Consider the following 27,398-nt stretch of genomic DNA (forward strand, 5'->3'; position numbering starts at 1 on the left):
TTTCCTATTTAAGGAGAGCCAACCTCTAGCCCTGTGCTCAGTTTCTCATGCACAAGTCTGGCTGATAAATTGGTAGATGGCCCTCAAGTGGTTTCCTGGGTCTCTTATCTGATCTCTTCTTGGGCTTGTCTCAAGTTCTTGGAAGCCAAAAAAAAAAAAGCAAAGGAAAGTGAAAACTAATCTTTCCTTTAAGTCTTTTGAGTTTCCACCTCTCTTTGTTTTTTTCTGGTATTGTTGTCCCATTTGTTCTTTTTCCACCTTTTTCCTTTTTGTTTGGGAAGTTCACTCTATTTAAGTTTTTCCTTTTGCTCTGTGATTTTTGAGTTGGTCAATCTTCTCCTGGCAACCTAAGTTTCTCCCATTTGTCTTAACTTTTCATGCAGCTGCTCCAGTAGTGCAAGAGACTGGGGGTCCGAATCCCCTGTAAAGCAAGTTTTCAGTTTCTATTGTAATCGCATGTTTCCTCCGTTTCTGAGTGTCCGTTCAGTCTTTTCTGTGGTTGTTTTTAGATACATTTAGTTTGTTCTCTGATTCTGCCTAACTCTGCACCTGGGTCCCACTCCCAATATCTCTGGTGGTAGCTCACTCAGTTCATACTGGTTTCCCACCCAAGAGGTTGGTGGTTCTAATTCACCTTCAGGTGAGCTACCATGTTACAGAATGGACCAATAGAAAAGCTCTAAAATGACCTGGAATAATCTATTTTTACATCGACTTCCATTGAAAGTTCAGTAGTTTTTTTCCTTCTCCTGTAAAGTTTACCTTGTGGAGATACAAAGGTTTTGTGGGACAGTGACAATACTCATTTCTGTATACTGTAAATACCTGTATATCATCAGTACAGAGAAGAACACTGACCAGTTGAACTCCATGTGTAATGCAGCATAATTAGTCCTGGGTAAATGGATGCAGTGACAGTTTTTAAAAATCTGACCCTACTGCTGCATTTAATATGTCAACATACTGTAATAAGGTAAAGGTGCATGTATTTGTCACAGCGAAATGTGTCCTCCGCATTTAACTCATCTGTGGTAGTGAACACACACACACACACACTAGAGAACTAGAGGCAACTAGAGTGCACACACACCCAGAGCGGTGGGCAGCCAACTCCAGCGCCCGGGGAGCAGAATGGGAAAAGGGACAGTGGCAGCTTGACGAGCCCGGGTATCAAACCCACAACCCTGTTATCAATAGCTCGCTCTAACCGCTTAGCCACCACTGCCCCATACATATGTATATACGTAGAAATGTCTTAGTATTGGGATGTAATATTTTTGCCATTTCGCCCCACTCTTACTCTGAGCTATATTTATAATACTTATATTCTGTTTCAGCTCAGTTTACTTTATTCTGACAATGGAATATGGCCATGTTCCAACAGTGATTGCTATCTGAATTATTTAAATATGAGGGAAATGAGGACCTAGCAAATGTTTCTGGTCTGAAATGGTTTATTTATTATTTGTAACACTTTGTGCTCCTCTCCACATGATCACTGATTCAGTTCTTAGTGAAAATAGCTGTTTTCCAACTCGTGCAGAATGCTGTCATGTTTGACCTCCATGCAGCACTCAAGGGCTTGTTATCTGATAGTATGTTTGAGAGTTACGTGACTCCTCTCTAACCTGCTGATGTATAGTTTTAACACTGAGGTTAGATGTGACTACACCACCTTTACAAACAACTGGTGCTGATTCACTGTGACTCGTCCCACTCAACATACTTCTACATCCTTGTGTGTTCAGCCAGGCTGAAGCTGGAGTGGTTTGGCTTTCCTTTACTGGATCTGCAGGATGACTGCGCTCAGACACCAGCTCAGACCCTAACTGCAGATATTTGAACAAGGTGTACAGCTAGAAAAATGCCCTTTTTGTTTAATTGTTGGTCCAGTGATTTTTTTGCCAGTCCAGTTGTTGGAAAGTTTAGAATAAAAAAAAAAATTTTGGCTACAAGCAGATGGATTACGTAGGTAAGCTAGCTTTATGTGCTCTGCTCTTGTGTCTTCCAGCAAACAGGTCCTTCTAGTTCGATGTTGGAGTGAATCCTTTTCCTGTTAGTTATTTATACCACTATAAACCTTCTTTCTGTTATTTTGTGTTTAGTAAGGCAGCCATGAAATGAATAAACACCGATTTTAAAGTTTCTCTCCTTTTCATTACTACTGTCCTGCAGCTGAGAAGTGCAGACTGTTTGATAAAGCAGCTTGGACTGATAACGCTTCACTTTTTCCAAGGAAACAAAAACTATGTATGTGGCTGTAGAAGTTAATAAATGACACAAGGCTGTACACATTGGAGTGAGGGATGCCTTAGAAACAGTAAGGGAGCCTTTGGGAATGACCTTAATTTCTGCAATGACTACTAATAAAATATGGTGTAATTGTTACCCAAGTCATAATTATGGACAATACAATGCAACTAATCTAATACACACGCACACACACACATACCATTAATGTATTTTGTTGAGCACAGTGAGTAAATGCCCACAGTGCAGGCTAGAAAAAGTAAGTGAATGTGCTTTACCCGTCAAATAAAGTCACATACAGCCTGGTTATTTAGAGATCAGTTAGAAGGATTGGTTAGCTTGAACTGTACCTTGATGCAAACTACCTTCAGAAGAACTATGAAAGCACTGCCGAGTTGACTTCATAAATGATTCGACAAACTGTCTAACAAAGGGAGAATAACAACAGTCCTGAATTTTCTCCAAGGCATGAGTGTCCTGTTAAGATCACTGCAAGAATACTGAAAGAGGTTAAATAAATAATAATTTACATTTATATATCTTCAAACGTTACAAGAGAAGGCATAAATTATCTTAACTTTGAATGGAAGTTACTGTAAAATAAATATTTAGATCATTTTTTCTGGTACAGAAGCAGCTACAGGGTCCAAACCATGAAGAAAACTAAAAACAGAAAAAAAATTGAGATACATGGTTTTAACGGACAGTAGCAATATACATAAAATGGTCATGGTCACGAATGGTCACGCAAAAACCTCTTAATTCCATTATCCCAACATGAGTAGGGAAAAACCTATAGTGGAAGCTACTGTAAAAAAGGTTTATTCCATTTTGAAGTGTTTCTGTTGGTCAATTCACCATGACATTTGTACAAAAAGAACAACTGCCAGATTCCAATTGTCAAAGTGTAAAACAGGTTTTTCACATGCATGAGTGTGAATACACAATTTAATAACAATAACAAGAAGCACACTGTAAACAGATATAGTAGTCAAGCCATTTTAATAAAAATCAAGATTTCAACAGTAGTGAATGATCTAAAGTCAGTCGTAGAAAAATTATAAAAGTTTTTCAGTAACGGAAAAGCTTGTCCATTCTCACTCCCTCACACACATGCATTATAAAAGTTCTGCTGGTGAACATTAGCTAAGGCCACATGATTCCAGTAGAGAGACCGTTACTCATATACAAGCATTACGTCTGTCACGAGTTTGAAACTGCTGTAACCACAAATCTCCCAATTTGACCAAGAGCATTTATCAGGGAAGTGAACTCATCCTCAGCAAGACATTCGTTTTGCAGATACACAGATTAAGTGTTCCAGTGCATGTGTGAAAACACACATTAGCAGGCCTGAATGGTCCTGATGTAGACTGTTTGGACAGTGGATCAGGTGTCCCCGGACTCACACCATGTACTCAAGGTAACCACTAATCATACAGTTTGTCTAACATGGCACACAATGATAGTGCAGCCACAGACTGCCTGGTCTGAATGGGAGTATATAAACACCTTTATTCTAAACACTGCTGCAAGTCGACAAAAGCGTTCCCACACTGCAGCTGCCACTGTTCTCAAAATACCAGCAGCCTTATATTTCACATTCAGAACATTCAGTAGTGAAATACTACCCATCAACCCTATATTGACAAACCCATGCACTGTTCAAAACACCAAAAACATGCACAGGCAAAATGGTAAGAATGACAGTACGGTTTTCTCAGGCAGTGAGGCTGAAGACTGGCAGACCAACACTGAAACCTGACGTCTCTCTGTTCAGTGTGGTTCACCTTTGTAGAATAAAACAAATAAAATTGGCACTTAAAACCACCAAAAACCATCTCATGCCTTACTTTCCCGTTCCCTGAGATTGTACTTCATATGACCCAGAAGTGGAAAAGCCAGGAAGTAGCCCAACAGAGACCCCACAATGACCCCCAAGAAGATCCAGACGTTATAGGACATGACACACAGCATCAGCATGTAGCCCAGGATCACCTGCACAATGTGCAGGGCTGTCTGGAGGCTGTGAAGAAGCCAGCTGGGTGAAGAGGGACAATCATATTAGAAGATTAAAAGTATTGGAATAGGCTGCAGTGTGGCAGTCTAGGCTATATAATAATAATAATAATAATAATAATAATAACACATAAATATAGGATTACGTTAAAGGTGGTAAAAGGTTTATTGCTTTATCAACTTTATTGTATTGAGTTGAAATAATGGTAGGTACTTTGGTCATATAACATGCTAACCACAGTAGACAGCCGTGTGTCCCCAGTGTCTCTCTGTTTTTTTTTTTTCTCTTTTTTGAAAACCCAAATACTGTTACTCTAAATAAAAGGCTACTATTATTACAAGGGCTGTACAGTATAGCTTATACTGAAATTCTACTAACATTCAGAGTTTGAAATCAGTGTATTCAATAATAGAGAAACCTACTGGGTGGCAGATAAGTGTATGAAATGCTTCTAATATTTGAGTTCTGTACATCCTGGTGAGATGCTCAATGCTGGGGGAGCTTTATACCCCTCTAGCCCACAACTGGGATTTGGCATGGTGCCAATGGGTTTATGTTTACCTGTTCTAGAGAGTCCTATTCTACTGACAATACATCTCTACTGTGATTAGACAAGCTGTGTGTGTGTGTGTGTGTGTGTGTGTGTGTGTGTGTGGACATCTCTGCCAGTAATGATTAAAGTAGTGTCCACAAACATTTGATTATACAGTGCATTAAGTAGGAAGCTCTGAAGCATTTAAGACATTAAGACATTTAAAGATCCCGGTTTCCAGATTAATGTACCCAGGATTGTATGGGTTTCTAAAATGACACAGGAAGCTGTAGAGCATCAAGAATGCTTTTTAAATCTTAAATCATAAAACTAAACAAAATATTTGAATATTTTGACATATTATGACAATCAACAATAAAACAATCAATATAGTGTGCACCCTGGTGCAGGTAGAATTACACACCTGTTTATAGTGGGGGTGATGAGAGCAGTGGTGGCTGTATTCTCAGTGGGAGCCAGGGAGATCTCTGAGGGGCTGTTGGTTAGCGAGGATCTGCTGTCGGGACGTTCCAGCTCTGTGGAGAAACACGGGGGACTGGGGGAGAAGGCTGCAGGAATGGCAGGAGCTGAAGGCTGCTCCATCTGCGTTGCCAGAGTGGTCTTCCACACTTTCAGGAGCTCATACATTACTGTGAGCAGCAGAACCACAAAGACTGACAGAACCATGCCTGTAGGCGGAAGCAAGTGGGGTTTGTGTGATCAACACAAAATGGGACACAAAATTGAAACATGGAAAATATAAAGTGGAGATTTTCACCCCTTTCAAGTCAGTAATTAGTAGATTTACATTTACATCTAAATTTACATTTCCAGATAAACATTTGGCTGCAATCACAGCACTGAGTCTGTCTGGATAGGTCTCACTCAGGCTTGCATATCTGGACACTGCAATTTTACTCCATTCCTCTATTTGCAGAACTGCTCACGCTCCGTCAGGTTGCACAGAAATCAAGCATCAAGTTCAGCCTATTGGCCTAAGGTCTGGACTTCAACTCGGCCACTCCAGACCATTCATGCTTGTTGACTTTTAAACTATTTCTGTGCAGCTTTCACTGTGTGCTTCAGGTCATTGTCTTGCTGGAAAATAAATCTTCTCCCAAGTTGTAGTTCTCAGATTGTCCTCCAGGATTTCCCTGCATTTTGCTGCATCCTACATTTTACCCTCTCCCTACCAAGCATTCGGGCTCTCCCTACCAAGCATTCGGGCTGCCCGAGAAGCATCCCCATGGCATTATGCTGCCATCACCATGTCTTATGGTAGGGATGGTAGATTTGTGTAGTGTTTGGTGTCTGTCAAACATGGCATCTAATGCAATATCCCAAAAACTCTTTTTGGTCTCATCCGACCAAAGAACCTTCTTCTAGTTAACCTTGGAGTCTCCCGCTCTCCCATAAAGCTTTAACTGGAGAAGTACCTAGATAACATTTGGGGTATGCAGAGTCTAAGATCTTAGCTGCTTTAAACTCCATCAGAGTGGTCATAGGTGTCTTGGTGGCCTCTCTCACTAATCTCCTTCTTACATGGTCAGTCAGTGTGAGGACGGCCCGCTCTAGGCAGATTTACACACGTCATATTCCTTCTTTTGGTTGGTCCTGTCAGGTCGGCAGTACTCTTGCATAATGAAGCATTTAAAAACGAAACAGCAAAAAGGGGAAGTTGTGCATGAGACTCTATTACAGCCACCACTCAAATGTTCCCACAATGTGGTTGGTGTGGATTTCATAGTTTGGTCTTATAAATGCTTGGTTTATTTTGTGGTTAAGTGCTCATGCAGTCAACTCTCCATCAGCTGTGGAAACTGGTTGTACCAGTCCACAAATCCCTCCGTCCTGTAACCACTCTCACGTGTAATGTTGTTTTAAAAATCACATGACGATGAGCAGGTGAGTAATATTTCACAACAGCTCTGTTAATAAGGCTACGCTTTAAAATGATTATTTTATACTGTTAAAAAAACAACAACAATGATATCTAGAAATGCAGGCTTGTGGGGTGACCTAGTAAAAGCTGGAATGGCCTAGCAGGTAAAACTGATGCCCTCCACAAGGTACACTAGTGTTTGCTTCCTCACTTAGACAACAACACCGCAGTGTGCCAATAAGAGTCCTTGGGCAAGACTCAGAACACTGTATTCATTTTACTCTCTAAAATAAGTATCTTCTAGATGTTGCTCTGGATAGGAGCGTCTGCCAAATGCTGTAAATGTACTCTATTGAAATTTGGGCTTGGAACAAAAGCCATGGGGGCGGGGTGTATTTGGACCTGCAACACAGAACATACTGGCTAATACTGTATATTGTCTGGGATTCTAGTGTACCTCCAGGTCCATGCACATTCCAGAAGTCAAAGAGCAACGTGACACTGCTGGACGCTTCGAAGTGCATCTGAAAGCAGAGAAACAGAGAACAAAAAATGTGTAACCTTTGCATGACCTTGTAACAACAGATAAACGTTCTTAACAAGTACGATAACGAGAAACAAGAACAAGGACATGTGTTCACTTCCCAAAGGCCTTCTTTGTTTGGTGTGGGAGAATGAAAGAGGGCAGGGAGCTCAGTGGCTCCTGCTTAAAAAATCAGAAAACCAGGAGAAACCTGGATAATATTAGTGTTGTAATTTGTGTCCTGGTCATGTATGAAGTGCTGTGGTGAAAATCAGCACAGCAACTTGGCTCCTGGTTCAGAGTCTACTAAAAGGCCTGTTTAAGGGATGGGAATGGGGAAACCTTGTCCTACTGGTGAAAGAAAAGCTGTGCAGGAAAAACATTATAGAGGCGAAAATGTATAGGGTCTCTAACCCACACTGCAGACAGAGCTCAGGCTGGTCTGCTTAAGCTAGGTGTAGATATTAAATTTAGCAATTGGAGCTTATCTGAGCAGCTGTTTGCCATCAAGAAAGTTTTATCTTCTGTTTACTTTGTATTTTGTATTTTCACCTTTTGGTACACTTTACCGGCACTTTCTGACTGAACTGCATGCAGGAAATGATGAAGAGGGTATAGAAAGCATTTGAAATTCTGGTGACCTGCAAACTAATCTAGAACACAACACCACATATGTTTGAGTGAAGGACAGATAAAATGCACGGATATGAAAAAAGGGAACAAGGGACGTTGAAGAGGTATCCGAGAGAAAAAACAGCAAATGAAAATGTGGAAGGTGACATGGTCCCCTGCTCATCAGATCAGGCTACCTTTTTCCTGTCTTCAACTGTCCAATTTTGGTGAGCCTGTGCTCTCTGCAGCCTCAGCTTGGCAGACAGAGGTGTAACCTGACGTGGCCTTCTACTGTTGTGGATGTGACGTGTTGTTGATGGTTCTGAGATGCTTTTCTGCTAATCACTGTTGTACAGCGTGGTTGTCTGAGTTACTGTAGCCTTTCTGTCAGCTCCAACCAGTCTGGCCATTCTTTTCAACAAGGCCTGTGCGTCTGCAGTCCTGCCACTGGATGTTTTTTCGTTATTGCACCACTCTAAACTAAACTCTAGAGACTGCTGTGCTGAAAAGTCCAGGAGATCTAGATCATAAATTCTAGAAATATCCAAACCAGCCAATCTAGCACCAACAATTAGATCATGCTCAAAATCACTGAAATCACACTTTCCCCCCAGATGACATGTACATTATCTAAGGTTGCTGACTCATATCTGCATGATTTTATGCATTACGCTGCTGCCACATAATTGGTGGATGGCATGAAGTGTATGAATGAATAGGCATACAGGGGTTCCTAATAAAGTGCTTGGTGATTATAGATTGGGTTAAAAAAAAAGGATTCATAGTTTAATGCTCCTGATAAATTGAGCCAAAGGGACTGTCTAAAAGTAAAACTTCCTGATATGATTTTACAAAATATTCAAGTTATAACTAAAAGAATGATCTTCAAAAATGCTGACTTCAGGTCCTCCTTGTATCTTGTTCTTAAGTGACTTTGGAGCTTGTAAATACGACATGATTTCTGTTCATGTGGTCAGAAAACATACAGAGCCCCTACAGTAACAGAATCTGAATCAGAATCAGAAATACTTTATTGATCCAAGGAGGGAAATTACAGTTGCAACCGTTTGTGTAAGAATAAACACTCTATAAAATAAAAATATAAGAAAAAGAGAAAAAAAATGAAATATATGTCCATGTTTATAAACTATATGAATACAGTAAAGTGGCAGTATAAGTAGAAAATAACAAGGTATACTAATATTTAGGTTAATAAATACATTTTTAATAAATCATTCACTTAAATGAACAAATCCTCTCCCTAATTTAACAATATATCAAATAGAGAGAACATATATCTGAACTAAAAGGGATGATTTATTATACTGAATGAATCAAATTAATCTGTATTAAATCCAGAGAGTATATAAAATATTTTATATAAAGATATAATTTAAAAATGTATAAATAATATAAATAAATAAATAAAAATATATTACTCTTGATACTTTAAGGGCTCTGTAGAAACGACATGAAAACTCTGGGGATTTTTTTGTAAGTTTGTTTGTTTGCTTGCTTCTGTTTTTCTGTTGCTGAAAGAGGGCGAGTAGATTTAGCTTCACTTCTATAAATTATTTATTTTTTATTATATTTATACTTATTATTATTTAACATGAGAAACGTGAGAGTAACCCAGTAAAATAGTTGCTGCCACATAATTCAAATACATCCTACTTAAATGACAATATCTAAGGCATTTCCAACACGGCTCAGAAACAGCACAGTCAACCCAAACAGGAGAATCAGCCCATAAACTACAAAACTCACCATGAATGACCGGAGCGCTGCCTCCTCCTGAAACGCGAGAGCAGACCGTGCTGTACTCCTTACACCCAGTCTTAGCTAAAAACTACCAAGCTAAACACTGCATCTTCTCCCACTATTTCATCTGACAACTCTGACAACGAGCTGAGAAACAGACGGACAAAACAACAACGTGCCGTTACACCGTGACGTGGGGTCCTTCAGAGAGCTGGGGGCTGCTGGGAGTTGTAGTCCGCTGTCCGAAAAGAAAACGCGACCTGTTGGGAGACTTTCCACGGATTAAAAGCAGCCGAGAGACAAAATGTGCAACTTCATGCACATCAACAACTAGACTAGACTACTGTGAGCCGGATCCACTGGTCCACACCACAGACTATCACAGACGGTCCACACAGATCCCAGCCTGAACAGGAACAGTGCTATATTTACAGTCATGTGCCAGGACATGTGATTATGTCATTAGTAACTACGGAAACCCAAAGGTATCAATATGCAAAGATAACTTTTAGAGACATAATCCGTCCACTAGACGTCCTTTAGTTTAGAGGGGATGCTTTAGTTACACTGGGGGAAAGATTTATTAAATTGTTGAATCAAAGGGGGGATTTTTTTTTACTGAGGAATTGTTTATTTAATTTAAGGAACGATTTAATACATTTTGGGGACGATTTATTACATTTACGGAACGGATTATGTCTCTAAATATAATTGTTTCTACCTTAATATTGTATGAGCTAATAAACTAATTATCATAAATTATCATAAATAAAAATTAATTAATTAATGGTGTAAGCACTTTGATGGGATGGACTATTCACGAATGTGCTTGGAATGAGAAAGTGTGTGTGTGTGTGTGTGTGTGTGTGTGTGTGTGTGTGTGTGTGCGTCCGTCTCCCCGCCCCGCCCCCTCGCCCCGCCCCCTCGCCCCCTCGCCCCGCCCCCTCGCCCGTAATGATGGCGTCACTCTAAGCCTCTCTGGTATCCACTTCTGCACTCTCTAGCTTTCCAACGCCACCAGATGAGCCACCGCTGTGTTTCTCCAGATATGTTTAGCTGAAGACGGAGCTGAGATGGAGTCTTGCTCGAATTCAGTGCGAATTTCCCGGAAGATTTATCAGACGACTTTAAAATCCGACCTTTTTAGCTGCTGGCTATGAAAGCCCATGGAGCTAATCTGGTGGCTAGGTTAGCAGGCTAGCACAGCCGGGCTAATTGCTAGGCTAGCCCGTTGTTATCTGTACGGCAGGTCTCTGACAGTCTGCTTGACTCGGATACTAGGCTAAATGAACGCTGTAGGATTTGTTAGACACTTCTTCATTTCTTCACACTTCTTGAATTTTCAGGCTGTCGGTCCTAACAGTTCAGGCTTCCAGGAATTAGCTAGCTAGTGCTAGCTGCCTGGCTAACTGGAAATCAATTAGCTAGCTAGCTATTCCGTGGCTGACAGGCTGCTTGATTAGCTAACTGGTCAGCTGAGTTGGGAGACTGGCGGAGGCCCAGTGAGTTAGGAGTGGGAAGTCCTCTGGTTGACTGCTGTGCATCAGAATAACAGCTTATAGAAGAGAGGGGGTGTAGATAGTCATTTAATGGGGAACAGAGTGGTGAGAGGGACACAGAGCTTTAGGGGGTTTGCCATGTTGCTGACAGCTCTTCTCTTTAGTGGCTTTTTGTGTGGCATTGTTGCTCAAGATGGGCAGTCCATGTCTGCTGAAGAAAAGGCCCAAGTCAGGTGAGTTTCACTAAGGTTGCCTCCTCCTACTTGCTGTTCACCTTGATAACTCAGTCACAGTTGGGGTTTTAGGGTTGCTGAAACCATTCCCAGTTGCTGAATTGGGTTGATATTCTCAGCAAGCATTATATGTCATGACCGGACTGTTACGACCTGGACTTTTTAGGGTTAGGTAAGACAGAAGGTCAGATATGTCTATATTCTGATGCCTCTTACGACCCCTCCTGTTTTTGTTGAGAGTTAAGAGAGGCCTGTAACATCATGTGAGATTTTACTGAGTGAAGATGAGGAAGTAAGGCTGAAAACAATCAGAGACACAAATCTAGTTTCAACTATTTATACTATTTATAAAGCCACAACGTTCAGTATGTACAGTGTTGCAATTAGGATAGGTCCACCATGGACCATGTGTGAATGTATACAAGAGGAAGGCTGTAGGAGAACATAAGGGCCAGACCCCTTCACTAACTACTCCGAACCCTTCTGAACTACTAAACGAAACGCCCACTCCTTACCTAATGTTTTTAACCAAAGGAGAATTATATGGTGTAGGTTTCTGAACATGCTCCTTCCTACCTGTCCAGCACCTGGGGAAAAAAGACAATAGCTCATAGATCATAGCTGAGCTGATAAAAGAAAGAGTAGATATATCTGTTGGCTGACCTTTCTTTCAACACTGCAAGGACCTTATTTATCTTACCTTTCAGAAGTTAAATTCTTGATGCTCCTCTACAGACTACAACGTCTGAAGGTGTCTTGTGGTATCTGGCACCAAGACGTTAGCAACAGCTCAAGTTTCTTTTAAGGAAGTTTTGAGGCAGGCTCTCAGACGTGTTTGTCCAGAATATCACACCAATGCTCTCTGGATTGAGATCTGGGGAATTTGGAGGTCGAGTCAACACCTTCAGATGTTCATGTTCCTCAAACCATTCCTGAACGAGTTGCAGCGTAGGGCGGTACATTGTACTTTTGTAGATTTTGAGTAGGTAGTACATGTCAGAATGAGAGCAATATAAATGATGGGACCCAAGGTTTCCCAGCAGAACATCGCCCAGAGCATCACACTGCATCCGAACGGGCCACCTACTTCTGTATCTTGTAAAGAATTGTAGTAATTTGCACTACAGTAGAACTTCTAGGACCAGACAAGGTAGCCCTCACTCCCCATATGTACCAGTGAGCCTTGGGTTCTCATGACCCTGTTGCCAGTTCACCGGTTGTCCCTCCATGGAGCGCTTTTAGCAGGTACTGCATTCTGGCATTACTCCACAAGACCTGCCTGACGTTTTGGAGATGTTCTGACCCAGGCATCCAACCATCACAAGTTGTTCCTTGTCAAAGTGGCTTAGATCCATACACAGACCCTTACGCTTGCTTCCAACACATCGACTTCAAAAACTGACCGTATAAATCTGTTGACGGGTACCATTATAACCTGGTAATCAATGTTATTCATTGCCACTGTGAGTGGCTTTAATGTTATGGCTGATCGCTGTATTTACTGACAGCATGTTCTCACATGTGGACTTTGGACTGAGTGACCCTGAGCACGTTGGTGGATTTAATTATATACCGCGGGAAGGATGAGCTAAAATAGAAATTGCTACCTTGAAGGTAAGCATGCTGAAGCATTCTGAAGTCAAGAGCCGAGTCACCATCTGCTTTAAATAGCTAGGCTAATGTTCCTGTTGCTCACTCTAATTAAGCCAAACTGTTCTGGCCTTCTGTACCATGGCTACCTAATGTTGTCCTGTGAGGACATTTGATTTGGCTCATTCATTGTTTCTTCTGAAATCAAGGGTGAAGAGTTTGTTCAACGCCTGGCAATAGGTTCATGTTTATCTGCTGTAGAGAGTTCCATTTTCATTTGGCAGTATTTCTCTACAGGGACTAAAGAAACTCTGTTTGTGTGAACCTTAAAGTAGCTGAATGATTCCATAAAAAGGAGTGTCCACAAACTTTTGGAGATACAGTGTAACTGTATAGAGAATTATGGAAATATAGCTTTATGCTATTACACATTGTCTTTATGTAATATGTAATAGCATGTGTTATTTAGGCTGGTTTAAAGTATATTACATTAAAGATTTTAGCATGGGAGATGTTGGTCAGGATTAGGTATCTGGATATGTGATTATTTCGGTAAAGCTTCGTAGCATGCGGCTCAGTTGATTTGATAATTACCAGTGCATCACAATGTAAAACCAAGATAAACCAGATAACGCCCCACAATCGAGTTGAATCTTAACCTCATAGATCAACATATTTTGTTATGGTGTGTCAAACCACTGGTCCCTCTCCGCAGCCAATGAAACAATATGCAGACAGTGTGACCACAGTGCAGCTTTTGTTTGAGCCCTAGCTGCTGATTTGTTATGGCATGAGATGCTGAGGAATTTTTCAGCCAGTTTATATTCCCTTGTCATCAGGGTGCTGTGATCAAAGGTAGATTTTACTCAAGTACAGTACACTCCTCATGTAGTGGTGTGCTGTGAAAGGAGTCTTTGGGTTGTTTTGGTTCTCTCTTTGAAATGTTCATTCAGGTGCAGCTTTTGTCTGCTGCTAATAAGAAGGGTCTTATTTGATCTTTTTTTTCCTAAAGTAAGACGGCTAACCTACTTTCTGAGACACCCTTTTTTGTCTTATGGTGACTCACCGATGTTTTCTGTTTTAGGGAACAAATTCTGGAGATGTTTGATCATGCTTATGGGAGTTACATGGTAAGTCATCACTGGAGCCTTTATGAATCAGCTGATACAGGCCTCACTTCTCTCACATCTTGTAGTTTTTAGTTTCTAGTCCATTGCATTGCTTTTTCTGTGCAATTAATTGCAGTGTTCTCTTGTTCCAGAAATATGCATACCCAGCAGATGAGCTGATGCCCCTGAGCTGCAGAGGGAGAGTTCGAGGACTGGAGCCTAATCGTGGGGACATTGATGACTCTCTGGGAAAGTGAGTCTGACTGACCGTGCCCTTCTCTAGTCTCTATGTTCCTTACTCTCAGTGCAATATATCTCCTAGCTCTCATGAGCAGTAAGGGTGGGCAGTATGATGCTATAATTATAATTCCCCTCTTTTCTCCATTTCAGGTTCTCTCTCACACTGATTGACACTTTAGACACACTAGTGGTGAGTACATTTTATTAAGTACATTTTATTGAGACTAAGTGCTAACCAACCATTTTGATGAAGCTATAATATGTTGGTGAGGGGCCCTGAGTGGTCCAGCGGAATAAGGTCACTGTGACCAGACGACTGCTAGTATGATTCCCGGTCATGCTGTTAGCCATCGGCAGCCAGGGCCCAGACTGCACACAATTGGCCTTACTATCTCTAGAATGGGTAGATGGCACTTTCTTCCCACATTGCTCCAGTGCAATGCTGGCGGGCACTGGTGTCTGCTGGCTGATGCACCAGAGCCGTGTACAGAGGCTACGGTTGTCTGCACACATGTTGGAAGAGGCATGTTGGGAGCATTGCATGTGATTGGGAGAACATGTATGGGTTGGGTCATTGGCGATACGAATTAGGCAGAAAAAATAAAAGTAAAACAAACATACAAAAATACAAAGGTATAAAAAATATGTTGTGTGTTTATGTTGTAAAAATGTGTGCTTTTTATGTGTTTGTTATTCTTGTGTGTTATTTCCTGTCACACAGCTGCTAAACAGGCTGGAGGAGTTTGAGGAGGCTGTAAAAAAGGCTGTTAGAGATGTACGACTGGACAATGACGTGGTGGTGTCTGTCTTTGAGACCAACATTCGTGTTCTAGGGTACAGTTGAATCTAATCTGCTACAAGAAATTCAAAGAAAACAATGTTTAATTGTTGTAAAGACCAATGTCAATGTTGTAAAGACCTTTTGTATGTAAAGTAAAATGTAAAACTGTCTTTCAATCCCTTTAGTGGCCTGTTAGGAGCACATGTGATGGCTGATCTGCTAAAGCAGCGAGGAGAGAGGATGCAGTGGTACGGAGATGAGCTGTTGCACATGGCCAAAGACCTGGGCTACCGCCTACTGCCTGCCTTTAATACCACCAGTGGCCTTCCTTATCCAAGGGTATTTAGCTCATGTCAACAGTATTTACATTTTTTTCCCATAAATGCTGGAACCTGGATGTTTACCAACAGAGTCTGTTATTTGATGTGATGTCTCCACTATAGGTGAACCTGCGCTATGGGGTTGTGAATCCTCTATCACGCACAGGCACAGAGACAGACACTTGCACTGCCTGTGCTGGGACCATGATTCTAGAGTTTGCAGCACTCAGCCGGCTCTCTGGTGTTTCAGTGTTTGAGGTACTCATCTCAGAAACTCTGATATGCTGCTGTGCTTATACGTTAACAGCAGTACTAACTAAATTACAATCATGAAATGGGTATCACTCAGTCTTATAAAGGTAGTACTAGATCTTACCCTTTTTTCCTGTCCTCAACAGGAGCATGCACGGAAAGCCCTTGATGTTCTCTGGGAGAAAAGACAGAGAGGAAGTGACCTTATGGGCACAGTCATCAACATTCATAATGGAGATTGGGTCCGCAGAGGTGAGGCTACACACATATCGACAACACTTGATTGTTCTACAGGGACGTAAAGGTAAAGGTGCACGTATTTGTGGGTTAAATGTGTCCTCCGCATTTAACCCATCTGGTAGTGAACACACACACACACACGTGTTAGAGCGGTGGGCAGCCAACTCCAGCAGAGAGGGTAGAGGGCCTTGCTCAAGGGCCCAACAGTGGCAGCTTGCTGAGCCTGGGAATCGAACCCACAACCCTGTTATCGATATCACAGCGCTCTAACCACTGAGCCACCACTGCCCATGCAGTGCTCTATATATATATATATATATATATATATATATATATATATATATATATATATATATATATATATATATATATATATATATATAAAAATAAATAAAACACTCTTGAGTCAATTCATCAGAAAGTCCTTTCAGAGTTCGATACCCCTTGAGGTTATTTAAATTTGCAGCCATATTCACCACCATTGGTATTGTGTATAGTTCCCTGAGGCCCACTTTTAATGTTTGTGTGACTTTGTTGTCAATACTGTCATAATTCATTTTTACACAACCAATTTCCAACCTCTCTTTATTCCTTAGAATGAACAGGCTTTGTTACTGTTCCTTTAAGACAGATATGAGATACATGATGTCTGTTCTGATTGGCTGCCCTGTGTTGTCTTATTCAAAAACACTCAGAGCTGAAGCACGCCCAAGAACTGCAATGTGAAAGGGTGGTGCTGAATATGTAGAGATATGTGAACGAGTTGGTTGTTGCAACAGCAGAGAAACTATGATTTCAGAATGGGTGGTTTTCACAGCTTCGTTTTTTTATATATGGACTGTGTGGACTGGAGAGTGAATGGTGTGTTTTGAAATGTGGTACATACTGCTTCACACTTCAAATTTGCACATTGCTTATGTATGCGTTTTCTACCACTCAAGCTCTCTTACATTTTTTTTTCTGTCTCTGTAGATAGCGGTGTCGGTGCTGGGATAGACTCTTACTATGAATACTTGATGAAGGCGTATATTCTGCTGGGAGACAATGTGTACCTCGAGAGGTTCAATACTGTAGGTGTCCCTTCTCTTGTATCATACAAATATAAGAAGTTCAGTGGTGAGATTTGTGTTCTAATAAATGTTTGTTTAATAGCACTACAGTGCCATTATGAAGTACATCAGCCAGCCTCCTCTGCTGCTTAATGTGCACATGCACAACCCCACTGTGAATGTGCGCAGCTGGATGGACTCACTATTGGCCTTCTTCCCTGGGCTGCAGGTCAGCATTTTCATCTTTATTGCACATAATGTGGACAAAATTGGATAATTGAAATCAGTTGTCTGTGTTTTGGTTTCTGCAGTGTCCCATTTACCCATTTTTTTGTGCACTTAGGTTTTAAGGGGAGATTTGAAGCCTGCCATAGAGACCCATGAGATGCTTTATCAAGTCACCAAGCAGCACAAGTTTCTTCCTGAGGTAACAACGAGTTAAGGCAGTCATATTCAGTTAAACTTAATTATTTAATAGTTATGGCACATAACATACTACTAAGCAACAATAATAATAACCGACTGCAGCTCCTCTAAATGTGGCCCATAAAATGACTCTTCACCTCTTCTCTTTTTTTTTTCTCGCCTGACAGGCTTTTACTACTGAGTTCAGAGTTCACTGGGGCCAACACCCTCTTCGACCAGAGTTTGCTGAAAGCACTTATTTTCTTTACAAGGTACACAAAGCATGAGCCTTTTTCTGTTGCCCCATAGCCAGGCTGGTTATATTCTACTAGCAGTATACATATTGTGGCTCTTGATAGAAAACCTCATATCTCCATAATGGCAAATTTACAGGTGATGCAAATGTATTTCAATGAAAGACAATCTAAAAGGATTTAATTCCAAGCCTCTTTAGGCCATTTCTAGTCATCCATTCATCATTAAAGATGATGAATACAATGTAATAAGATGATACAATGTAAAAGACAGTTGGCTTTTTTATTTTGAGAGAGAATGGGAAACTGATACAAGAGATACAAGATTTTGTAATGACTATGACGGTGAATTTATGAATGCCTGTCGCAGTGCATATTAAGTGTTATTGAAATGTTGTAAATCTCAGGCTACAGGTGACCCATACTACCTGAAAGTGGGCCAGTCCATAGTGGAGAAGTTGAATACTCATGCACGGGTCCCTTGTGGCTTTGCTGCAGTGCAGGATGTAAGGACAGGAACACATGAGGACAGGTAAGGAGCAGACACATACTGAGGAACATAAACAAGAAAATATACATGGATATATTGTGATAACTCAAGTTATAACAAAAGAAAGCAGCCACTAGTTTAAAAACATGAAAGAAATAAAAGATTGGGGCATCAATGCTCCATGTTCTGCCTGGTGTTTTCATCCTTTATTCAGCTGTCCAGGCCAGTGCACAGCTTGCATCCAGCGTTTCTGTTGTTTTGTATTTCCAGGATGGACTCTTTCTTCCTAGCTGAGATGTTTAAGTACCTCTACCTGCTCTTCTCTGAGAAGAGTCACTTGCCTTTTGATATTGATGACTATATCTTTACCACTGAGGCTCACCTGCTCCCAGTCTCTCTGTCCACTGCACAGCCTCCCTGTGAAGGCAACAACACGGTGAGTGCCTAGAACAGTCTCCAGCAGGACCTGGCCCTAGGGTAGCATTTAGATTGTACTCCATAGCCTTTGAAATGCTGTAGGTGGATGATTACTGGAAGAGCATCAGTCATTATGTTCTTAAGCTAAGATAAAAATGGCTAGTTTTGGATTGTAATTTTTTTACTTTTTTGTTGCTTGACTTGCATTTGCAGTGGGTTGTTTTTACGTGTTGTTTTTAGGACCCACACACTGCTCAAGAGGAGGACCTATTTACACATTCCTGCCCCAGCGCTCAGACTTTGTTCCCCAACAACCCATCCTTTGCCAAGACCATCAGGGATGGATATAAATACCTCACAGGGGTGGGCAGAGCACCCCACAGCTCTTCTGTCAGGTACCCAAACTGCCTTTGTGTTGGCTCTAAGTATGCGTTTAAAGTTGTCAAAGAATGCAATTGTTAAGGATTTTAAGTTGCTCTTTGATGTCTTACAGTTGACCTATTTTCACTCTAACCTCTAAATGTTGCATTTACAAAAAGCTTGTGGGGGAAAAATCTGTGCTTTTATTGTCTAGGTTACGTCACAACAGTAGCCACACATTATAGCATAGTTTTGACGCCAACATAAAACGCTGTTGTATGGGCTCCCCGTCTGCAGACGCTGGCACAGGAAAAAGCCATGGCCATGAGGCCTGGTTAACATGGGAATCTTTATTCCTATATTTAGCAGAGTCTGGAGGCGATGTGCTGCCCTCTAGTATCAACACCATATTCTCCTATAATCATCATCCTGTTTTTCTGTTTGTCAGCTTTGACTACACCTTTCTTTGGTGGGCAGGGTTTGTCAATTTTGGTCTGAGAACTTTAATTTCAATGAGGTTTACACTATGTAAGTTCTGTGTACTGAACTCATTATTCAACTATACCAAGAAAAATACAGATGTTCTAGGGTCCCTCCATCATATATTTTTCTATTTTTGGTCCAGTTAAAAGCCTTAACTGCTAAAGATTCATGGAGTTCTAGTTCATAATCAAATATGTTCATTGCATAGAATCATGTCAGCATTCACTGTAGTTAGGCTGAAAGATAGGGTTAAGAAATGTTGTCTAATACTGTTAGACTGGTCATTAAATTACAACTGCACCCTGCTTATCTAACCCCACAGAGGAATTGAGCTGCCTCTTCATGACACTGGTATTGAACCTGTGGAGTTCCTGAAGAGCATGGGCATCTCTCTGACCCCTCTTACTGACATGACAGCAGTCCGCGGTTCTTCAAGAACCCAGGTAGATTCAGTTTTTCTGCAGTTCATTTCTACAGTCATAGAAAGTAGAGTAACATACCATAATGTTGCAAAGCTTCTTCATTCATACATCCGTTCCCTTCCCTTCTGCTTGTGAAGGACTCTCAGAAAGGTGTGTATCGAGTGAAGCTGGTTGCTGAGGTCAGCCACACGCCTGAAGAAGAGGAGGTGGTACCACTTATTGTGCAGCTCATCTCTCCCCCATTTTTGGGTAGAACAGTCCTGACAGCAGGCCCAGCCAAATTTGGAATGGATCTCACAAAGCAGGAGCATGGGGTAAGCAATTACAGGGACTTTTATTTTTTTAAAAGGCATCATTTTAAATACAAAGGTTTCTCCTTGAAATTAAGTGTTATCTTCTCTCTTCATCTTTGTCCTCTATGTCTGTATGTCTCTCTCTCTTTTAGGTAAAGGGTAGTATTGTGAAAAGTGTTCCATACACAGCATGTGGGCACATAGAGAATGTGTTGGAGATGCAGGGACACATAGCTCTGGCCCTGAGAGGAGACTGCATGTTTGCTGCCAAAGCTCGACGACTACAGGAGGCAGGGGCCATTGGCGTCATTTTTATTGGTGAGTTCAGCTACTCATATAATCAGCTGGTCGGTAGTATGCCTGTATGTCTCGATGATTAATTACTAGGGGAAGTTCTGTGTCCTTATACTCTTCCTGGAACCTATGAGCTTTCAAATAGTTTAGCATGGTTTCACTCCAGATTTGGAGGTTTCCTCCTGTTTTGGTAAATATCAATTTCTATTTTCTATTAATTTCTTAATTTTTAAACTACAGTCTAAATGAATAAGTTCACACACACACATGTATGGAAACCTTTAGCAGTGTATGTAGATGTGAATAATGTATGAAAAGCATTCTCATGCTTTTGCTTTTTGCCCTATCAGACCAGCGAGAGGACAGCAGCAGTGCTGAAACGCCTTTGTTCCAGATGGTGGGAGATGGGGAGTCTACAGAGGACATCGCAGTGCCACTGGTCTTTCTATTTAGCAGAGAAGGAGCTGTTTTGACTGCTGCTCTGAAGGAGCACCACAACGTGGATGTCCTCCTGCTGCCTAAAGAAAGACAGCTTGGAAAGGGTGCTTGCCCCATTTTTGCCTTTTAGTTTTAAACACATTTGCTAAATTACTTGTTTGATTAAAAGAGGCTGTCTCCAGAGCAGGCCATAGAAGATAATACTTATCTGTCCCTGGACAGATGTTATCCTCCCCTAAATACAACTGCACCTAAAAACAAAAATAACAGAGCCAAGAAATATACCAAATAAAAGCAAACAGCATACTCTGTAGCAAAATGATCAAGAGTACTTGGACAAATTACAGAGTATACAGTAAAGGATCCATGAGGAAAACACTTTTTGTGTGTACTGTAATTCATTAAACATTTTGTTTTTGTCATGCACAAACTTCCAAAATGGTCAAAAGAAGTTTTAAAAGAGCCAGTGGCTGACTTCACATGTATTGGAAAAGGCATGTGCTTGCCCTCACCTCACTACCTGTCAGGAGCATTGCATTTGATTGGGGGAGTCCTAGTGAGTTGGTGTGTTAATTGGCTCAGCTAACTAACCTCTTAATCTAGGTTTATTATTCAGTTCTTAACCCTAATGCAGACTATTGGTAACTGTTTGATTTAAGAATATCTTGTGGAGTCTCACTGGGTTCTATTTTAGGGCCTATGCGATTGTGTTAAATATGACTGTATGTAGTGTAGTTATGAAAGTAGTAGAAGTGTAGGCTTACATGCAGGGTCTATCTGCAAGTTATTTTGGAGCATTAAAATGATATTTTGACACAATGTGACACATTTTTGCTTGACTGTGACAATTTAGTAATTTTCCTTATCCAGCCAGTCTTCTGTCGTCATTTTGATTTTTTTTTTCTTTGTGCAGAGAAGCCAGAAAAGCTGAACATCAAGTTCCGGCTGGCCAAGGAGGGTGAGCTGGAGGACAATGAGGCAGATAGCACTACAATAAGGCTGGTACTGGAGGGTGACGTTGCCTCTGAGGCTGAAGCAGAGACCTCAGAAGTAGTTCAACCATCCACCTGCTCCGCACCCCCTGCTGCAGTGGAACAGCAGGAACCCTGCAGTGTGACCCAGAAAGACCCAGAAAGCACACCTTGATATTGGGTTCAGTCTGGTACCTCGTCCCATTGACTCACATCAGGGCTGCTGATGCTGCTGCGGCTGCTGGCCTGTGGCTGATCCAGGGTCCGCGAACACAGGCAGACCATTGCCAGAAATGCCCTCGTTGTCGTCTCCAGACGTGGACCGATCTGAACAAGCTCCGTTACAAACCAAGTCTCGCACAGATGGTCCAACCTCTTCTCCCCTCTTATACCTAAGGATGGTGTTGACTTGTGTAGTTTGTAGTTATTGGGGCTGTGTATTGATGTATAGAGCGATTAGGAGGAGGTATGCAAAGCTGTAGTCTTACTCCCTACTGTTTGGCCGTGTCCTGCATATGCTGTGGTGGTTGGTTGCAAATCATACTGGTGGTTAACAGGTAATGCCTGCCAGGAAAAGCCTGTGTTAGACTGTAGTTAGGTTGATAGTCCAGAGGAGCATAGTGTGGGCAGCCTGGTACAGTAGGGCACACTCTCAGGCTAGAACACTTTTTATTCCATTGTTTATTATTGTTAATATTTTTATTTTTGCTGTAAACAGACAGATCCCTTTGTGTGTCGGTATCTGCTTTGCTGGCAGCAACATCTCAAGGGGTTCTGGTAGCAGCAGTGGGTTTACTTGGAGGGTTTTTTTAGTTAATTCCTCATTTTAAGGTGTCTCAAAGTCTCTGAATTGTTCTTAGACAGTTAACCTATGACCAAACCTGAGAGCAGTATTGTGTAAATAGGGAACACATTGGTTATTTGGGGAAGAATGGGCCAGTGTGGTGAACACGTTCAGCCACATTTTTATCATGTACTGCAACATCAGGGAAATTCAAGTGCTAAGACTTGAACATGTGTGCATATGTGTTTGTGATTATGCGCAAGTCATCTGTGACATGCATCACTGTTAGTACACTACAGACTATATTGCTTGTGCCAACACTTGTGAGTGTATGTGTGTATGTGTGCGTACCTCTTTCACATACTACCAATGCATTAGTCCCACTCACATACAGTGACACAGTAGTTTCAAGAACTTCAGTACTGTTTCAGCATCAGCCCTTCATGTTTTCCATCTCTTACCTTCACCCCCACCCTTGTCTGGCGCACAGTACGCAGGTGTTGTGTGGATCACTATCATTTTAGTCTGTTGAATAGCAGCAGATCAGACATGAAACTTCAGCAGCAGCCATTAACCTCAGATCTTCTCTGCCAAGTCCTTAGCATACCAGCCTTGCACTTTGGCACATAGACACTTTTCCTGTAGATCAAAAGAGCAGAGGGTGGGTTTGTTGTGGACAGCCTTTTGTTTTTTGTTTTTAAAGTGTTTTTTTTTTTTTTTAAAGCACCTCATGGACCTGGCTTGGAACTCGCTTACTGTCTTAATGTTTAACAGACTGAAGATCCTTCACATGTGAGCGCTGTTAGTACTCGTTTAGCTGAAGGGGCTTTGCATCAATTACACCATGTGTCTTTGTTGTGGATTTACAAAGCAGCCACTACAGAAAAGCCTATTGCAAAAATTGAGTAACGCCCACTGATCGATTTCCGACTGATTTCACACAGTACTCGCACCTTCTTTGCTGATGTGCTGCCATTACTTGAGTACTTTAACTTTACTATATGAGTTTGGACCGATGCAGTTCTGTTATTTGAGCTGCACACCCATAGAAGGCTTGTACATCAAGGATGAAATCTTAATGTTTTCAACAAAAACTGATTGACTTGTGAATATGGCCTGTAGACTAATCTGAAGAACAGCAGTGTTAAAGTATATTTCTGGCACTGTAAAACTGAAAAGATCAAGCGAGGAGTCACATCATTGCCTATTACTTATTAGTCATAAGCAGGAATGGCTGGCTGCATCATTTTTCTCCTATTCTCAATAGGAGATCAACCTGTGTACCTCTAAAAAAAGGGCTTGCTGATGACCGTTTCACTACCCAGAGCCGATACAGTGGGTTTATATTTATTTCTTAATATATTTTATATATACTTGAGATTGTCTGCCATTTGAGGATGTTGATTTTAAAGGTGCAGCACTGAAGTGCCAGTGTGATGTTCTAGAGCTGTAATGGAGATTCACATGTGTAGTGTCTTGGCTGAGGACTGATGAAAACTCAGGCCTTGCCACCAATAAATCAAGTTATGACCCCATTCTTCCTAAGAACTGTTTATTTGCTTGCTGTTGCTGCTCATTTCAGTAGTCCTTCAGCAATCTATTACACCATCCTAATGTTTTATTAAGGGTAAATCTGAGTGATCGTTTACAAAGTCTCTCCACTGAAGCAAAGTCATCTAATAACACATGTTTATAGCCCATTCACTAATTATATTCACAGAAAATGAGTTGAGTAAGTTAGTTCACCGCTGTATAGGGTTCTGTATTGGGGCTTTTACAGAACTTTACATTTCAAGTTTACGTATAATTCAGCTGTGTTTTCTTAGTTTGAATGAGGAGGGTTAGATTTGGGTTGGAGGTAGATCTTTAGCAGAAGGGTCGCTGACCCAAGACATGCATGGTTAATACAAACAGGTCAGGATCTCATAAATAAAACATAATTATGCAAAACATGCATAAATCCTAAACTACTTGATGCATGATGTCCCAACAATTTTATGTAGTGTTCTTTTTTCTTTGTTTTCAAAATACATTGTTTACTTGGTATAAAGACAACCACCTTTATAACTGTTGCAAATATCTTCTAGATGTGAGAATAGAGGGTAACTATATTTTGCTTTTCACATAAGCACTGAGAACCAGAGGGTAAAACCATGAAGACAAAAAGGAAATAATGGCCAAAGTAAATAAATAAATAAAAGCCAAATCCCAGACTTTTTGACAATATAGAAAAGAGTTGTTGTTTTTTCCAGGGTCTCAAAAAGCAGACATGTCCTAGAAAATATAATACGCTGCCAAGCAGGATTCCAGTACAGAGGACTGAGGTTCTCCAGCTCTTGAGCTTTTGTAGTTCATGGTCCCAAAGGTAGCCAGTAGAGGGCGCCATGTGACCAGCTCTGTGAGTCCCTCTGCCTCTCTCCTCAGCCTGGCCTGGTCTGAAACTCACAGGTGAATCATTTTAACCCTCAATGGATTCCCTTTTTTGAATTTTTATCCAATGTCCGGTTGCTCAGGAAATACTGAAAAATAACCCCACAATGATCATTTACTGACACCAACGTTTGCCATCAGTTATGTTGATGGCATGAATCTGCATCAGTGTGCAAGAGATAACTCCCACACTAAGATCAGGTAAGTACAGTTCAATACAGAAAACCAGTGCACAATTAGGAAGGTAGTCTATGGGGAATGACTGCAGGCTGATCGTGAGTGAGGATGGAAAGACAAGACAGTATGCAAATAGATGGTGCCAGGAGCCAATGGAAAAAGTGTGCGTTGCTCTTTAAGGCTGCAATGGCCAAACATAAGGCACACCCACCATATTATATTATACTGAAACAACTTAGTTGACTCAACTGAATAAATTCACCTTAACTCAAAATATGTGTGATCCTGTGATTTCTGTAGTATTTCAGTTATGTTCATTCAGTTATTTCATTAGGAAGTGTAGGTTGGTTTTACAGTGTAGAGTACAAATATTAATATGTATAGTTCTGGTCTTATCTAAGGATATTTTGTAGTGCATAACATATGTGAGTGTACTGTACTACTGTAATACTATTTGCATGTTACAAATATATTTGCCTAGTTAGCTATATTTGGCAGATGTGTCCGGTGTGCTGTAAGTGAAGGACTGTAGTAGTTATTTTTATATATTTTTATATATACAGTACTTTAAAAATGTACAAGTGTTTGAATGCAAGCATTTAAGATGTTTTTAAATGAAATTAAACTCAATTTGTATATACTATCGTACTGCATTTATTAAAGCAAAGGGGGGGGGGTGTTTCTGTGAAAAATCAGCACGGCTGTGACGAAGCAGACAGGCGTGATGTTATTTACACACGACCTCGAGTGATCTATAGCTTTACACAGCAGTTTGAAAAATTAATAAAGTAAGAGATAAATATTTAACATTACGAACGACGCATTTAATGTTAGCAATATTATCCTTCCTCCAAATTATAGTTCCTTAACAAGCAGCCTGTTGCTACATCACAGGAACTCCACTCACTCGCTGGACAGTCTGCAGCTCCTCCTGCAGCTCCTTACACTCGCTTTTCCACTCACTGTTTTTTCTTGTTCGCTTGTTGTGTGTTATTGTGTTTGCTCGTTATAGTGAATCCTTTTAGTTCTCTTTATAATAGTAATATTAATAATAATAAATATTATATTATAAAAATATATATTAATATAAATATTAATATTATTATTAATAATAATTGAAATAATTAGGTCCCTTTTGGTTTATTAGGGAGTGCCTGACCTGCTTTACCAGCGTTAAAGGTGTGGCCCTCCGTTGGAATAACTGTTGGATAATTCAGTGGAACATATTTGCATAGATTTATTTTTTATCCCAAATGTCAAAATCTCCCAGGACAATGTCTAAAGTGTCCTTCTTTATAGTTCTTGATTGGAGCTGTGAGGCTTTAGCTGACCAGCTTTTGCTGGTAACAGCTGGTTTCAGATGGTCTAAGCTGGTCTCTGGTGGCCAAGGTGTTTGAAAAGCTGGTCATGCAGGACAAAGCCTGCTGTTCTACAGTCTGAGTGCTCGCTCAGCAGTTCACACAGCCTACTCATATTCCCAGAGTGCACCTGTGCACAGCATCCTTTTCCCATACCTGAGGAGGACACGCCTACCTGAGCTTTTGGCACGCCCCGCACCCTTTCCCGGAGACCTGCGATGCCGCTCGTGATAGTGAGTTCAATTCAGTTAACAGAACCGATTCTGTTGAGTTGAAGAGTGATGAATCAGTTTACCGATTCTTTTTCAGTAAATCGAACATCTGACTCACTAAACAATTCATTTTCGTTTAGATCCACAATAATAGCGTTCAGTGTGTGAGTCTCATATTCTCTATTTACTAACAGAGGCAAATTATAGATGGAGCGAAATATAGATAGATAGATAGATAGATAGATACCAATTGCAGTAACACAAAATAAAAATAAAAGCCTTACGTATATACAGAGATATAAACAACATACAATAAGATTTAAGAATATTAATAAGAATTATAGTGTAAATGACATAATGACATCTCATTAATGGGGTGTATAATGTATGTCATTTACACCTAATTATTTTATTTTCATTATAGATATATAAATACTTCTTTATTTATTGATCTGTATGGTGAATATAATGTAATGTACCGATTTATATATTTTAATGGTGTGTATAATCATTTTTTTACTTTTACAAAATCGAGTGTATTGTTATTAAATATATATTTAAAAAACAGACTACAAGTTTGGTTACTCCTGATCTACAGTAGACGCTGCAAAAACAATCGATCTGAATCGGTTCGACTGATATAATAAAAAAGATTCGGATCACGAGAACGATTCGCGATTCACTCACGAACTGGATCATCGCTAACTTTAATCTCCT

At 40.7% G+C, this 27,398-nt stretch overlaps 2 protein-coding genes across 2 annotated transcripts; one reads left to right on the forward strand and one right to left on the reverse strand.

Moving 5' to 3' along the window:
* Positions 1-3,235: 3,235 nt before the first annotated feature.
* On the reverse strand, positions 3,236-10,028 carry slc31a2 (solute carrier family 31 member 2). Its single transcript, XM_072661847.1, has 4 exons — positions 9,587-10,028; positions 7,142-7,208; positions 5,227-5,491; positions 3,236-4,291 (listed from the first exon to the last, which is right to left on the reverse strand). The coding sequence occupies exons 1-4, from the start codon at positions 9,587-9,589 to the stop codon at positions 4,093-4,095; spliced, it is 534 nt and encodes a 177-aa protein (XP_072517948.1). The 5' UTR covers positions 9,590-10,028; the 3' UTR covers positions 3,236-4,092.
* A 524-nt stretch (positions 10,029-10,552) lies between these two features.
* LOC140539455 (ER degradation-enhancing alpha-mannosidase-like protein 3) lies at positions 10,553-24,033 on the forward strand. Its single transcript, XM_072662166.1, has 20 exons — positions 10,553-11,312; positions 13,987-14,032; positions 14,164-14,264; positions 14,402-14,441; positions 14,973-15,085; positions 15,218-15,371; positions 15,476-15,610; positions 15,751-15,856; positions 16,817-16,914; positions 16,997-17,122; positions 17,237-17,320; positions 17,487-17,570; positions 17,960-18,084; positions 18,313-18,478; positions 18,700-18,854; positions 19,625-19,745; positions 19,862-20,038; positions 20,170-20,335; positions 20,662-20,853; positions 21,663-24,033. The coding sequence occupies exons 1-20, from the start codon at positions 11,170-11,172 to the stop codon at positions 21,893-21,895; spliced, it is 2,565 nt and encodes an 854-aa protein (XP_072518267.1). The 5' UTR covers positions 10,553-11,169; the 3' UTR covers positions 21,896-24,033.
* The last annotated feature ends 3,365 nt before the right edge of the window (positions 24,034-27,398 follow it).

This window comes from Salminus brasiliensis, chromosome 18, assembly GCF_030463535.1.
Source record: "Salminus brasiliensis chromosome 18, fSalBra1.hap2, whole genome shotgun sequence".
Lineage (NCBI taxonomy): Eukaryota > Metazoa > Chordata > Actinopteri > Characiformes > Bryconidae > Salminus > Salminus brasiliensis.

Excerpts from the sequence above, each read along its gene's own strand:
- slc31a2 (XM_072661847.1), bottom strand. Across the intron at positions 5,492-7,141 it reads GAATGTGCATGGACCTGGAG|GCATGGTTCTGTCAGTCTTT; the intron begins GTACACTAGAAT and ends TTCCGCCTACAG. Across the intron at positions 4,292-5,226 it reads ATCACCCCCACTATAAACAG|CTGGCTTCTTCACAGCCTCC; the intron begins GTGTGTAATTCT and ends CTCTTCACCCAG.
- LOC140539455 (XM_072662166.1), top strand. The coding sequence starts at position 11,170 with ATGGGGAACAGAGTGGTGAGAGGGACACAGAGCTTTAGGGGGTTTGCC. Across the intron at positions 15,372-15,475 it reads GTGGCCTTCCTTATCCAAGG|GTGAACCTGCGCTATGGGGT; the intron begins GTATTTAGCTCA and ends TCTCCACTATAG. Across the intron at positions 18,855-19,624 it reads CCCCACAGCTCTTCTGTCAG|AGGAATTGAGCTGCCTCTTC; the intron begins GTACCCAAACTG and ends CTAACCCCACAG.